The 15,393-nt window shown below is 42.8% G+C and overlaps 1 protein-coding gene across 1 annotated transcript in view; it reads right to left on the minus strand.

Moving 5' to 3' along the window:
- Nucleotides 1-2,129, minus strand: part of CUNH7orf31 (chromosome unknown C7orf31 homolog) — a 15,746-nt gene extending 13,617 nt beyond the window's left edge. The window contains exons 1-2 of the mRNA XM_044450728.1: nucleotides 1,793-2,129; nucleotides 858-880 (exon numbers count right to left, since the gene is read on the minus strand). Of these exons, the coding sequence (XP_044306663.1) occupies nucleotides 858-880; nucleotides 1,793-1,926 (157 nt within the window). The 5' untranslated portion in view covers nucleotides 1,927-2,129. The remainder of the gene's footprint in view (nucleotides 1-857; nucleotides 881-1,792) is intronic.
- Nucleotides 2,130-15,393: the final 13,264 nt, after the last annotated feature.

A 15,393-nucleotide genomic window follows, 5' to 3' on the forward strand; every position in this document is an offset into this window, starting at 1 on the left:
GATCTGTCCTTTGCATGGCCATCAGATGGCTGGGTAGGAAAGCAGAGAGGCAGAAAGGGAAGGTGGTGGTAGGGAGAGGGAGAAAGAGAAGGGGTGACAGGAAGAAAGGGAGAACTAAATTACACCTAACCTTTGCTCTTTTATTTCTGTGTAAGCAAAATAGAGTCCTTCATTGGTGACAATGGAGTTTTCATTCTTTTAAAAAAGCATATGGGGTGAATTTAAAGAAAAATAGAGGTTGCAGGAAGGTTTAAGCCTCCCCAGCCTGCATGCAATAGCTCTGAATTGGGGCCTCACACGGTTATATGGAAGTAAATTAAAAAACAAAACCGAGCATTCTTTCTCTGCCCCCTTCCCTATTCTCTCAACACTCTCCCACTTCCCACCTGTTTGCCATGGAAGAAACTGTTTTTGCCAGAAGTTTCAAATGATCACTTGCAGTTTAGGCCAGAAAGAAGGGGTGCCCACCCACTTTAGGGCCTGGCCCCACTGGGCAATGGCTAGCGCTAGAATACAGAGCTGATGTGTTCCCCTGAGGGACTTCCACCCTCATCACTGCTCTAAGCAAAATAGCCTGTTTGGTATTTCTCATCTCTCCATGTCATTGGCTTAGCTGAGAAGCCCAGAGCAACTCGGTGTATTTTAAAGATGCATCACCCTCAAATTGATGGCTTACTTGGGCAATTAGAAACTGCACTCAGTTGAATCATATGAGTTCGTTGTGTGTTAACTTCCTTTTATCATTTCAAACATCAAGGTTATTTGAATGCTGCCGGCCCCAAAATGCTAGTTTTCATGGTTTGATCCAGCAAGGCAGACTTTGTTCTTGGCATTCAAATGATTAATTCACATTGTACTTGTGGTGATGGCATTGAGTAGGCTGAAACCAAAGGAACTGTTAATAAATCTTGCATGACTTCTGTCTTCAGGTTAGCAGGTTGAAAGAGTGACCCTTTTTGCGGAGGAGGAGATGATGATGATGATGATTGTGTTGCACATGGCAATGGGGGAAGTACAGGAACTGGATCTTCTGCGTTGCACACATTTGCAGTCCTGGTTATATACAAAACTAACTATTATTTTCAATGAAAAGAATGGAGCAAATGTTTCTAGGCCAGCCATCTAACCAGGCCTGGGAAAAATCCTCTTTTCTAAAAATTAGTATGTGTGTATCCTTGAAATGTAGCTGATACTAACCAGGAACCAGTCCAGGGAAAGCTAATTTGCCCTTGGCAGATAACAGCAGCTCAAATGAAGGGCAAGTCACACTAGCCCACCCCATCCCCTTCATCTTCTCCAAAATAGCACCCCATCCTCCCCCTTCCCTCATTCAGAGCATCTTCTTTGGTATGCAAGTGGGAAAGATGCCATTGCAACTTTTCACTTCTGTAACCTATTGGAAAGTATTAACTGTTATGTGTAAAACTTTAATAATCAATGTATAAAAGGACCAACTGAGGGCTGCTCAGGTGGGCCAGCTGGAACAATTCCTTGGTAGCAGGTTAACCTCAAGACTAAATCCTTTAAAAGAAAACCTTCCCCTGTTGTGTATTTTGAGCATATGCACGCCAGGGCACAGACCTTTTGGCAACAATATCACCCCCTTAGCAATGTAATCCTCTGGCTTTCAAGGTTGACCTCACTATTCTCACAATCCTTTAGCATTTCAACATTTTTCTGCATTTCCATCTGATGAAGAAAGTGGAGGTAGCATATTCAAATTCTAAATGCAAATACCTGCTAGAAGCAAGATACTCAAGAAGTAGGAATAAGCAGTGAGTAAATACTCTACCTTTCTGGTAGTATAGGTGGACCTGGAGGGATATGCAATGGACTCAGGTGATTAGCAGATTCCAGGGTTTGTGTTACTAAGGCTGTTCCATTTTGCACATCATTGTAAAAGGACATGCCTGGGTGGACCTCCATCTTTAATAGCTGCAGAGAGAGTTTATGCACAAAAATGCAAAGGTCAACTTAACCAGTGTCCTGTTCACTTAGTTTGAACAAGTAACTCCTGTTTAAGGAGGAGGTGCTTAAACAGATGAATAGAACTGACTTCACAACAATTCCTACTTGGATTACTGAAAGATCACTTTTCAGATTGCAAAGTGAAACAAAGAGTTTAGGGAAATACAGGGGATATGTGGGGATGAAGGGAGAACTTGAAAAATGGATTTTGTAACACAGACAGCTGCTAACTGAAATTGAATAAAAATAAATCATCTGACATTTTCAAAATGGCACAATTTCAGATTAAAACAGAGTCCTCATGGTCTGAAGAAATATGCATGACCAGTGAAGGGGCTAAGGCTATTTAGAGTGAAATTCCTTTGACTTCTGCACATTTTAATGCATTTATTTGTATTCCCAATTTCTAAAAAAAAAACAGCACTCAAAGTATTAAATAGAATGCATGGGAAAGAGTGGCTATAGAAAATTTAGGTCAGCCTCTAAATCAGGAGTGCAGATTCTCTGGTTTCCAGATCTAATCTTGCCCAATTGGAGTTCCAGCCTTGCCCTCAGGGGATCCTTGGAATGCCTCAGAATTCCCCTTAACCTGGCTCCAGCCCTTCTCCCCAACTACTAATTTTTGGTGGTTTCCCAGTTTTTATGTAGTTTTTCCTATTCTGAAAGGTTCAGATCCCTCTCCTAAGGCTTCATGACTAGCAGTGAGAGCTTTAAGCTAAAATAGGTTGGTATTTTGCCTATTGGCCTTCAAAAGCTTTTCTGAATGGCTCTGTTGTGTGGGAGCCCACAACTTCCCTAGATAATTAGTTCCATTGTCTTATAGCTGTAACGGTCAGAAAGTTCTTGATGTTCAGCTGGAATCTGGTTTCTTATAACTTGAGTCCATTATTCTATGTCCTGTACTCTGGGATGATTGGAAAAAGATCCTGGCCATGTTTGTCTGACAGCTTTTCAAAAACTTGTGGAGTTCTATCATATCTCCCCTTAGTCTTCCCTTCTCAAGGCTAAAGATACCCAGTTCTTTCAATCTCTCCTCATAGGGCTTTGTTTCCAGTCTCCATGTTGCCCTCTTCTGAACCCTCTAAAGTTTGTCTGCACCTTTCTTAAACTGCAGGGTCCAGAACTGGACACAGTACTCCAGATGAGACCTAATCAGTGGTGAGTAAAGAGGAATGAGGGGATGTGGAAGTGATACTTCTGTTAATCTAGTTTAGAATAGCATTTGCCCTTTTTGCAGCCACATCACATTGTTGACTCATATTCAGCTGTGAACTATTCCAATAGCCTTCTCACGTGCAGTATTTTTGAGCCAAGTTTTCCCCATCTTGTAACGAGGCATGTGGTTTCTTTTTCCTAGGTGCAGAACTTCTCATTTGTCCCTACTGAATTTCTTTCTGTTTTTTTCAGCCCAGCCTCCAACCCATCAAGGTCACTTTTTGTTTCTGTCTCCCAGGATATTAGCTATCCTACCCAATTTTGTGTCATCTACAAATCTAGTAAACATTCCCTGTACTTCCTCATCTAAATCAATAAAAATGTGGAAGAGTACTGTGCCCAGGAGAGCCAGTGTGGTGTAGTGGTTAAGAGCGTGGGACTGGGACTCAGACGATCTGGGTTTGAGTCCCCGCTCGGCCATGGAGCCAACTGGGTGACTTTGGGCCAGTCACAGACTCTCAGCCCAACCTACCTCACAGGGTTGTTGTTGTGGGGATAAGATGGAGGAGGAGAATGATGTAAGCTGCCTTGAGCCCTTTGTAGGAAAAAGGCAGGATATAAATCGAAAAATAAATAAATAAATAAAATAAAACCCTGCGGTACCCACTCATTACCTCTCTCCAGTCCGAGAAGGTGCCACTGATGAGCCCTCTTTTGAGTCAGATGCTGTAGCTGACTGTGGATGCACCTGATAGTTCCATCTAGCCCACTTTTTGCCAGTCTGTTAATCAGGATGTCATGGGGCACTTTGTCAAACACTTTGCTGAAGTCAAGGCAGATTATGTCCACAGCACTCCCAGAGTCTACCAGGGAGGTTACCCAATCAAAAAATCAGATCAGAATAGTCTGGCAGGATTTGTTCTTGACAAATCCCTGTTGGCTTCTCATAATCACTGCATTGTTTTCAAGATGTTCACAAACTGGCTTAATTTATAATCTGATCCAGAATTTTGGAAGTTGAAGACACCAGGTTGTCTTCCTTTGACATAGCAGATATCTAGGGAGAGGTATCTTCCACTCCTGAATGGCATTCCCGCAGCTCTCAATATGTATTTTTTCCCACACATACATTCTTATGTATGCCTTTCCTCCCAGCTAGAGGGATGTCACCTTTTTCAATCTCAGATGGCTAGCTCATTCAGAGGCACAAAGCCATTATCTCTCCCTGGCCAAAGATCTGTGCTGTTTCATTAATAAAGAGCATAGGAAGATGTCTCATACCTAATCAGACCATTGGCATGTCTTAAGACCAGCTCAATACATTTTGCTAACTGAGCAAAGGACAAAATGATACCCCCTCTCATTCCATGTACAAAAATTGACAGGGCTGGCAGCTATAACATTAGCAATGGGACAGTGACCTCCACCACACCTGACCATGGCTAGCTAGCTTGGGGTGGCAGACAACAGGCACTGGGGCACACAGCACTCTCCTCCAAAAAGTCACTGACAACTCCCAGCAATTCCTGCCTGAACTGCCTGACTTAACCTCATAGCAAGGTTGTCCCTGATTAATTAAGGTTGGACCTGCAGCAGCTCTCTGGGGTTTTCAGCTGGAGGTTTTCCAGGGCTATCCAGAGATACTGGGAATTGGACCTGAAACATATGGCATGAACTTCTCCCATCCAGCCTATGCACTGTTGAAGGTTATAAACAATAACAGTTAGAAGGGAAGAACAAGTGAGCTAAAGGAGCAAGATCTAGCTTCAAGCCTACCTTTCAGTTGAAGCGCAGTGCAGTATACTCTACTAGTTTCCCGGTTTGCCCTGTAAGTGGTATCTGACATCACAATGACTTGGTCATTGCCTCCTCATGAAGTAGAGAAGATTGTTCTTGCTGTTTGGCTTTCAGAATAAAAACTAATGTGTTCAATTTGGCATAATGAGTTTTAATCAGTTGATGCAGAATAATGAAACCTATTGCTTTGTGATGGAAACACAAAAGATTATCTACCTCAACAGGAAAGAAGGTTAATTAAACGAATGAAAAGTAAAGCCTTACTACCTTGCGTTTTGAAAACTAAACCGTTACCCTTTCTTGTGACCTGACTGAACTGGAGGGGAGTATGGTGAGAAAGGCTGAGGATCTGCATTTGCATTGAATGACATCCTATTCTGTATCGTCTGCATGCAGGAAGAATGAAAAGCGTTACAGTGTTCGATACCGATAGTGCATTTGGTTTCTACTTGGTGTACCCAAATTATTGTAAGGTGGTGGCTGTTTAGGGACGCATTAGTTCAGAGAAATGTGCAGCTTGTCCCTACGCATAACAAGAGCCTTGCTGGTTCAGGACAAAGGCCTGGTCCCATAGTGGCAACAGGCAACAACATGCCTATGAGAAGCTCACAGACAGGACCATGAGACCACAGCTTCTTCCTGCTCTTGTTCCCGTCACTTGGCATGTGGTAGCCAAGTGCTTCCAGGTGAGGTTTTTATGATGTCATTGCCCTACATCATTCACACAAATTTACAGGGAATCCAGGTGACATCTTCCACTCAACACCTGTTCATGTTTTGCCACTTCTTCCATTGCCTTTTCTACGCTGGAAAATCTAATAAGCAAAAAGAGGAAGATACGCATAGCTGCACGGTGCCTTATGAATGTTCGTGCTGGGATCAATATTGCCTCTGACTGGAGATACCATGTAGTCAGCATGATTAGTGGTTAAGAGTTTTATCTTCCACCAGTTTGTCTAGTCCCCATTCATGCCATCCAGATCACCAACCATCACATTACATAGTATTACTATGGAGTATGTGAAGAATTATCCTCTTATCTACCCTGAATCTGAAAGCCATTATGATGTGGTTAAAATATCAGACTGGGTCTTGGGAGATGTGGATTCTAGTCTGTGCTCAGCTCTGAAGTTCACTGGGTGACTTTGGCCCATCTCAGCCTAATCTACCTTACAGGCTTGTTGTGAGGTAGGATGGAATGCAGGAGTAAGACCATGGAAGGTGCCTTGGGTTCCTTGGAAGACGAAAAAAGTGGACTATAAAGGTATTGCTCATTAATGATTTAACATTCTGCTTAATGAAAGCACCCCATGTTCTAGTAACCCCGTTTTCTACTGTTTCCATAGCATGTATAATATTATGCAACTCTGTTGTGGCTGTTAAAAAATAAAAGCTAAAAAGCATGTTTTCTTTGAAGTAATTCTCTCGAAGTTGAGTGGAACATGCCAAACATTTCCCATGCCCATTTAACCAAACACATGGGAAATTCTAATATGCTGTTAGAGTTGCCAACATGATGGCATGTTAAGGCCCAGCTATCGGTGGATTTCATTATTATGGGGGACTGAGAGAAAGCTGGCTATTGCCTCTCACTATCCCATTTAGGTCAACGCCTCACTGCCATTTTATTTTTTTGTGGGGGGGATTTGTTTTGCACGTCCTTGTGTAGCTTGGGGAAGGAAGGCCTGGGAATGTTCACGTGCATGCTACATGTTAAAGGAAAGTGTGTGTGTGTGTTGCAGGGGAGGGTTGGAGACAGCAGCAACAAGTAACAGCAAGTGTGACTGCTACTGCTATTGCAGTGGTTGTAGTGAGTCTAGTGCCATCTGTTTTATCCCAAGAGATGGATGGCAGACCAGTTCATAAGCGAATATGTGCACTGCTCAACATCATTCCATTACACATTGCTTGGTAACTTTCAAATGAAAAAGTGAACTGCCTTTGATGAAAAGCATTGCAGCTGATATAAGCAGATCTGAAAGTTTCATCTCCGATGTGTGTTCTTTGTTTTACCGATTCATATCTACAAACGGTGTCAGCTTCGACATTTGTGTCACATTTCCCAAGTGTGAGCGTAGCAGTTTCAAGTTCAAGGATTCAAGAATTCAAAGACAGCCGGGACAAATCATGATCAGACAAAAGACAAGGTATTATAAGTATACAGAACACAAGTACAAGCTCCCAAGGCAACAGATGAGAAAAGGAAAAAGCAGGAGGAGATCCAGAGTTAGGCAACTCCAGATGTATTCATGCCAAGTATCAGTCAAAGGAAGCCATTTAGAGCTACCTTCCCCAACCTGCTGGTCTTTAGAGGAATTTGGACCTCAACTCCCAGAATTCCCATCTAACAGAGCCATTGACTGGGAGTTCTGGATGTTGCAATCCAAGTGTGTCTGGAAGGCACAAGGTTGGGGAAGGCTGATTTAGAGTCAGGGAAAACTGTTCAAGAAGATCTAACCTATGTTGCTTCCAATAACTCTCTTAGCTGGATACTGACATTTCTATCCAGTAACTGTTGTAGCCACTCCGAAGCTTCAGCTTGAGCTGTTGGTGACTGCAACTCAAAAGGTCCTCTTTGCTAACAATCCTTCTGTGTGCAATTTCTTACAAACAAACCATGGCTCAAACTAGCATTTCTTCTGAATTCTTGTCTTTTCAAGAAGCATCTGTTTTTGAGAGTTTGGGGATTTCTTAACCTCCACCTCTGAGATAAAGTCCTTGTCCTCAGTCGATAATTTCCTGGTGGTAGTCATCACTGAAGGTCCAGGGCCCTCCTGATCTACTGACAGAGCCTGGGCATTTCTGGTGGCAGATGGTTCCTGGTCTACCAACTCTTCCTGCTGTATGTTCCAGTGGAGGCATGCCAGTCTGGGGGGCCCTGGGCACTTTGCTCTTGAGGAGACCCCCGGTTGTGATCCCTCTCCTCACCAAGGCACTGGTGCCCACTCACTGGGCCACATATCCTCTGAGCCTAATCCACACAACTGTCCAGAGGGAAATAGAGGAAATTTTTCCAGTTCTTCACTCATTCTTGCATTTGTGCTAAGAGAGGCCAGGCAGACAGACAGAATCAGCAAGGAAGAGGAGGAGGAAGAACATGGCCAGGAAGTTTCAAAGCCTGTGATTCAGTATTTGCCCAAAAATACCTACCAACCATACCCTGTCACTGGCCCTGTGTGCAACTTGGCAGTGTTTCCTTGAGTGATCAATAGGCGAGTGTGATCTCACCATAAATGGACACTTTTTAGTAAACCTCTTTCTCTGAACTCAAGCTCTAGTTTCTTAGTTTCTTCCTATTCACAATAATGTAACATTATATTCAAAGTAATATTACTTGATATTGTGTCCCTTTCAAGGGCTGATCAAGACATGATGCTAAATGCACCATCACTGATCATGTCAGGCTTTAAACAGCAAGAACAACAGCTCCTGGAGGAGGATTTTTCTTGGAACTGAGGCATGTGGGAATGAAAGTGTCCTTCTCCACAAGCTATTATGCAGGCACAGAACGTAAGTTCTCTTTGGCACCATGTAAAACTTTTCTCTTGGAGCTTATAGCAGATTAGGCAGTGTTAGGAATTGGTTGGAAGAAGCTGGACAAGGAAAGGGTAAAACTGTTTTCGGCCAAAGGGTCAAATTCTATTTTGGAGACATTCTCCATGGTCTAATAATGGGCAGGGCTAAAGACAATATGGGCCATGGCTGAAAGCCAAATGCGTGAGACCAAAATACTAAAAATACCATCATGTTTTTTGTTGAAAGTGCCTACTGTCAGTAAGTAAGCCTTCAGACAGGCCAGTGATGGTGAACCTTTTAAGAGACTGAGTGCCCAAGCTGCAACCCACAACCCACTAATTCATTGCAAAGTGCCAACGCTACAATAAAACCTGAAAACTGCAGTTATAGTTTAGAAAAAACAATTCACAGCATATCTCCTTGGCAGCGGATTGACCGGCCATGAGAAAGCTTGGATGAGTTACAGCTAATGAGTCACAGCTCGTGATGTGATCGCCTGGTGCCACTACTCCTTTCCGAAAGTGCAAATGGCCTCTATGTGCTCTGTAACCCGATGCTCAGCTGCTGGGCTGATACTTGGGTAACTTGGGAGGTGTGCTGACAGAGAGGGCTCTGCGTGCCCACTGTGGCAAGTGTGCCATAGGTTAACTACCACTGCCTTAAGCCTACCCTGGTGCACTCTCCTAACCCTAATACAGGGTGAAAGTTCCATTGAAAGGAGGGCAATTATGAACAAGGCATCCTTGAGTAGCTTTTTCTGCATAGCTCATCATTTCTGCCCATTCAAAACATTGTCCAACCATCCAAATCATGGCAGGACAGCTCATTTTTCTAACCATAAGCCTACCTTGGTGGACACCCCTAACCCTAATACACGGGTAAAGTTCCATTGAAAATAAAGCGAATTTGAAAAAGCCTTCCTTGAGTAGCTTTTTCTGCACAGCTCATCATTTCTGCCTGTTCTAAATACTTTCCAACCATCAAAATAATGCCAGGACACCTTGTTTTTCTAACCCTAAGCCTACCCTGATGCACACCCTTAACCCTTATACAAGGGGAAAGTTCCATTGAAAAGAGGGTGATTTTGAAAAAGCCTTCTTTGAGAAGCTTTTTCTGCACAGCTCATCATTTCTGCGGGTTCTAAACACATTCCAACCATCAAAATCATGCCAGGACACCTCGCTTTTCCAACCCTAAGGCTACCTTGGTGGACACCCCTAACCCTAATACAGGGGTAAAGTTCCATTGAAAATAATGCGAATTTGAAAAAGCCTTCTTTGAGTAGCTTTTTCTGCGCAGCTCATCATTTCTGCCCATTCTAAACACATTCCAACCATCAAAATCATGCCAGGACACCTCTTTTTTCTAACCCTAACCCTACCCTGGTGCTCACCCCTAACCCTAATTTGAAGGTTTTTTCAAAATCGCATTAATTTCTATGGAAGTTTACCCCTGTATTAGGATTAGGGGAGTGCACCAGGTGGACACCCCTAACCCTAATACAAGGGGAACGTTCCATTGAAAAGAGGGCGAATTTGAAAAAGCCTTCCTTGAGTAGCTTTTTCTGCACAGCTCATCATTCCTGTTCATTCTAAACACAATAAAACCGGAAAACTGAGGTTTTAGTTTAGAGAAAAAACCTCACAGCCATTCCAATCAAATATATATATATATCCTTGGCAGTGCACTGACCGGTCATGCAAAAGCTTGGATGAGTCACAGCTATTGAGTTGGAGCCTGTGACATCATCGCCTGGCACCACTGCTCCTTTCCGAGCATGCTCATGGCTCCTGTGTGTGCTGTTTTCCGATGCTCGGCTGCTGGGGAGATGCTGGGGCGACTTGGCTCACATGCCAACAGAGAGGGCTCTGAGTGCCTAAGATAGGCATATTACAGAAAGGACAACATCTACACAAAAGCAGAGGAACCACCAAATAATTGACAATTGAGAAAAGGATGTGTGGCCAAGATGAGGAGGCATGGTTCAAAACCCCCAGGAGACTCCAGGATGGCCACATTTGACCTCTCGGCCTGAGATTCTTTTCCTCTGTGTTGAACCTTATTTCCCCCTGCCCTGCATCTTGATGAAAATGACCCCCCTCCATACCTGCTAGTATTCTTATTTAAACATTGATATTATTAGTGATTCCCTGCTTCACATCATGTTTCATTGGGCCTGTACATCTCAGACAACAACACATAAAAACAACCATAATACTGAGTACAGATGCTTGGACTCACCTAGTGATGCCACTGCTCCACTGGTCTTTTGTTTCCTAGTTTATTTTTTAAAGGAATTTGTTTGTTTTAAATGAAGAGTTTAGTTGTAAACATCCATTTTATATGAGGAACAAAGAAGGGCAGAACCTCCTGAACCTTGCAGAATCTCATCCCTGCTGGCAGCTTTGATTTATTCCATTCTTTTCTTGGCTTTTTCCGAGTTCATGAATAATATCTGTGTATGGGTAATAAATAATCTACAGATAGCCGTCTGTGGGTATGTTACCTGCCTAGAGTCTGTTTGTGGCTTTACACACTTGGCAGTGATTATTTTCTTGACTTCTATGCAGTAAAACCAAAGAGAAATTTGCATAGCTCCACTTCATTCCATCTTTTTCTTTTTTATATGTAGAAGTCTTCATCCACAGGAAGAAAAAAAAATCCAATCAAATTTTGAATTTGTATCTTGTGGAGGCACAGCCTTTAAAGAAGCAAACCTGAAACATATTTATTTCTGAGCCAGGTTTCAGCCACCTGTTTTACTCTTATCAGGGTTACCTTGGATGAGTATGCACGTAATGGCGGGCCCTTCCTTGCTGTAGTGCTGAGGTTATTAGTATATGCACACTGACACACACAGATACACATACCTTCTCTCTCTGTACAGAAATTATTATTATATTTCTGAACCACCCAAACTGAAGTTGTCTGAAAGAGAGGTGGAGAGCGGGGGTGGGGGGGTGAAGCTATGTATCAATGGAAATATTTTGTAGTGGCAACAAGCAGATTGCATCCTAGGCCAATATGTACTCACAAATATGTGTTAATCTCAGGATTTCTGGTGAAAACCATCTTTTGTACACCACAACAATAGCCATGGAGGAGTTGCAAACGAATGTGAAGGGTTGTTGCAGTGTAGGGAGAGAAGAAGAGGCTTCAGGACAGAAGGTGCCTAATTCTGGTTCTGGCTGATTCACTACCTCTGGCTGTTCTTCAAGCAGGAGAGCCTTACCACATTGATTTATGCCTTAGTCTACATATGTCTGAACTACTGTAATATACATGTGGGGCTGCCCTTGAAGAAGGTTTGGAGGCCTCAACTACTATCCACCAGTAGAATGTGGCCCCCAAGGACTTCTCCAACATGGATTTTGGCCCTCAGGATGAAAAACATTCAACTCTGATTTAAGCTGATCATGGGGAGCAGGGCAGCAAGCTGAAACCACTCTCAGCTGCAGAGCCATTGTCCAGGTATGTTGCTCTCCGAACAGGGAAATAATAATAGAGCTTGTTAGTAGTGCAGGTCTTCAAAACATGTGGCTGGAATGATTTTGCCCAAATATGAGTGGGGATGGGGGGAGGACCCAGGAGGAGTGGTGCTTATTACTACAATGGCTATTTCTATGGAACAGGTATTTTCAATATGCAAAGCAGATGGGTCAGATTCCTGGAACAGAGGATGCTTCAGTCTTTATTCTTAATGTCTCGGGGATTTCTAATAATTTTGGAAGCTGCAAGTGTACAGCAAGGGATGGACCATTGCAGAAGTAAGAAGCATGTGAACCTCTTGGCTGATGGAAGTTGGAGTGCTGCAACATCTTTGAGGCTCACAGGTACTCCATCCCTGGACTGTCAGTATCTTACTCAAGCTATAAAAATAACTACACAAACATCACCACCACCACCACATTGCACTTATATATTCACAACAACAACCCTGACTTTGAGGTGAGAGTCAGGCTGGGCCAAAGTCACCCAAGGAGCTTCACGGCTGAGGTGCGACTAGAACCTGGATCTTCTAGGTCCCTACTTCAACTTACAATCACTTTCAATGGCAGAGTATTGTGGAGAGACTATTGATCTGACCCGAGTGCTTTTTGTATGCTCTCAGGACACAATGCTCTACATGTTTGAACAGAAAAATTGCCTTCAACTCCCTGCATGCTCTGGCTAGTATGGCTGCCAAGAGCATGCTGAGAATAAGACCTTTTCTGTTGAAGCATGCATGGCTTTGCGCCCTTAATGACCTGTTTGAGGTTTATCCTAAGTACATGTACTATTTCTAGCGCTGCTGCAGTTCCTCATGGATCAAGTAAATTTCATGTGTGACTATTTTTTATTTTGCTTACAGTATCTTGATTTACATACAATACTATTTTTTCAAAATGTTATTTACAATTGACTGGACACCACTGGCAGAGATTAGAGATCTCCAGCACTGCTACAGAAACAGACTAGTACGGCAGTTATCATCAGCACCCTACAAATGTTTGCCTAAAGACAAATGCTTTGCTATGGAAACAATTGTTTGAAAGCAGAGAGGTTTTCTTTCCTCCATTTGTTCTTTTCACTCCCCACCAACTTCCTAGAAAGGAAATTGATCCAAACTCTTCCATAGGCTTGCCTCTTCATTCTCAGAATCCCTTTGCTTAGGGGTTTTAAGGCTGTCATATCTGAAAGAAAGAAAAAGAAAGTATCAGCTGTAAAGAAGGAATCCTGAAAAAATGAACAGGTTTGGATTTGATGTAGCGATGTGTAACCTTTCACTACCTCTGGCTTATCCTACGAATTAACTGGAGCTTTCCATACTGCAGTTGAAGGTTTTAAAAAATCAAGAGTTCTCCCGCCCACCCAAGTGCAATATAATTGAAAATCTCAGTCCATCCTTGAAAGACCCCTTCTTAGTGCCATTTACAGATTTGGAATTATAGATTATGATGCCAGTTTGGACTGTTATGAAGAAAGGATTTTTTTTGGTTCCTGTGTGAACAACATACGTATAAAGCATTTGGTAACTGAGCAATGTACTAGAAATGATCAAGCACATTTTCAGCTATTTTCTTTTTCTATTGTGCTTCTTTTTGTGTTAGTCATAATCTTGGGTCTCTTGATACAGGCTGAAAGACCGTGATCTCCCAAATCTCTGTGGCAGTTATGAAAGGAACTTTGAATGAAATGAGACCAAAGCTCTCAAACCTGTGTGAGAAAGGAAGGCGATGTCTAGAGAGATTTCCAGAAGGTGCCCTTCCAAATCTGAGAGGCAGGTTGGCTGCAGGTTTGATGCTTCTCTCCTTCTGAAAGTGTCTGCCAAACCTGAGTGGCAAATTAGCAACTGAATCTGGCACCTTCTTCCCAGTTGGTGTAGTCATCTTCATGAAGTTTTGCAGCTCCCAGTGCTTCAGTTCTTCAAGGTCCACACTTCTCTGATTTTCCTTTATAATGTCTTCACTAGACTAAAAGAAAAACAACACATTTTAGAAGCCTGATGACAGGTTGTGAATTAAGAGAGATGATGATTGGACTTCAGCATCTGTGGCCGCCTAGAAAAGTTGCATTTGTATCTGTGAAATGAGTTGTCACTGGGAGGAGGAAGAGGAGATGACTACATCTCAAACTCTTGGTGCTGCTTAACAGTTACATTCAGAAGAACCAACCCTGTCTCCTGGCTTGCAATGCAGAAAAACAGGGGATTAGTTCCAGATTTAAGTAGGATCAACTGCAGTGGGGCAAGTGGAATCCTGCCCCTATCTTTCCTATGGCAGACCTTCCACTCCCTAAAAATGCTACATGAAGAGTCAGGAAACCCTTCTGAATCGGGATGAAATGTGCTGCTTGTGGGGCATCCCCAACATTGGGTTGGTAGGGCCTTCTGCAAGTAAAGCTCTTTCTTGTAGAGGGCAGAGCATCCATCTAACCCATAATAATTAGGAAAAGAAAATTGGTGGAGAAGACTTCGTGGACTGTCAGGTTTCTCTGAAGTGTGATTTCATTGTCACAACTATCCCAGAATTATTTCAAGCAACTATTATGTTACGCATTAAGAAGTATTTAATTGCATGTTTTAGTGATCTTAATGTAAGCATTTTGGTCTTTTGCTTAACATGGTCTCTGCGTTGCCCTTGCATCAACCTCACATAATTTTTGCTTTTCTCTTCTGCTTTACATAAACATCCTTCTGTGTTTCCTGGCTCAACTCTTCCTCTAGTGAAAGGTCCTTCATGATCTTCTCTGTGGAATCATTGGAATACTGTGCTTCTTTACTGATTAATAATAAAGAGTGCACTATTATTAGTGCTCAACTATTTTCAGACTCTAAGACAGAAAGCTAGTGGAACACTGGGATTTCTTTGAAACTCTCCTATTGAAGACTGTGGAGCTTGTTCCAAGGAGTTCCACTGAACACAGTGGGGCTTGTTCCAAACCTGCTTAGAATCAGATCCTTAATGTTGTAACTTCAGCGGATGTTGGAATGCTATCATCCATCCTGGTCGATTAATCCTTATGTTAAGACCAGGGATGAGAAACACATGGTCCATGGGGCATATACTCTCCCCCCTCCCCCCCAAAAAATGGCACCAAGGGGCAAAAACACCCAGTGATTTTGCAGTGAAAGCCTCAAAAACCCAAAGAGCTTTAGCTATTGGGCAACATGGAAATATACATACATACATACATAATTTTGAGAGGGAGAACAGAATTGTACTATTATTTCTTGCACATGCATAATTCAAGGCAACTGTAGTATGAGGGAAAAAAAAGGATACCCTTCCATGAAAAGGGCACTTTGACCTATGGCTGCAATCCCATGTGCATAGGATGCTGCTACATGCCATCAGGCTGCCTCTGGCTTAGAGTGACCCTATGAATGGATGTCCTTCAGAATGCCCTGTCCTTGACAGCCTATTCAGCTTTTATAAACTTAAGACTGGGGCTTCCCTTATGGAGAAAATGATCTCC

The sequence above is a fragment of the Varanus komodoensis genome, unplaced genomic scaffold, assembly GCF_004798865.1.
Source record: "Varanus komodoensis strain SLA01 unplaced genomic scaffold, ASM479886v1 scaffold68, whole genome shotgun sequence".
Taxonomy (NCBI): domain Eukaryota; kingdom Metazoa; phylum Chordata; class Lepidosauria; order Squamata; family Varanidae; genus Varanus; species Varanus komodoensis.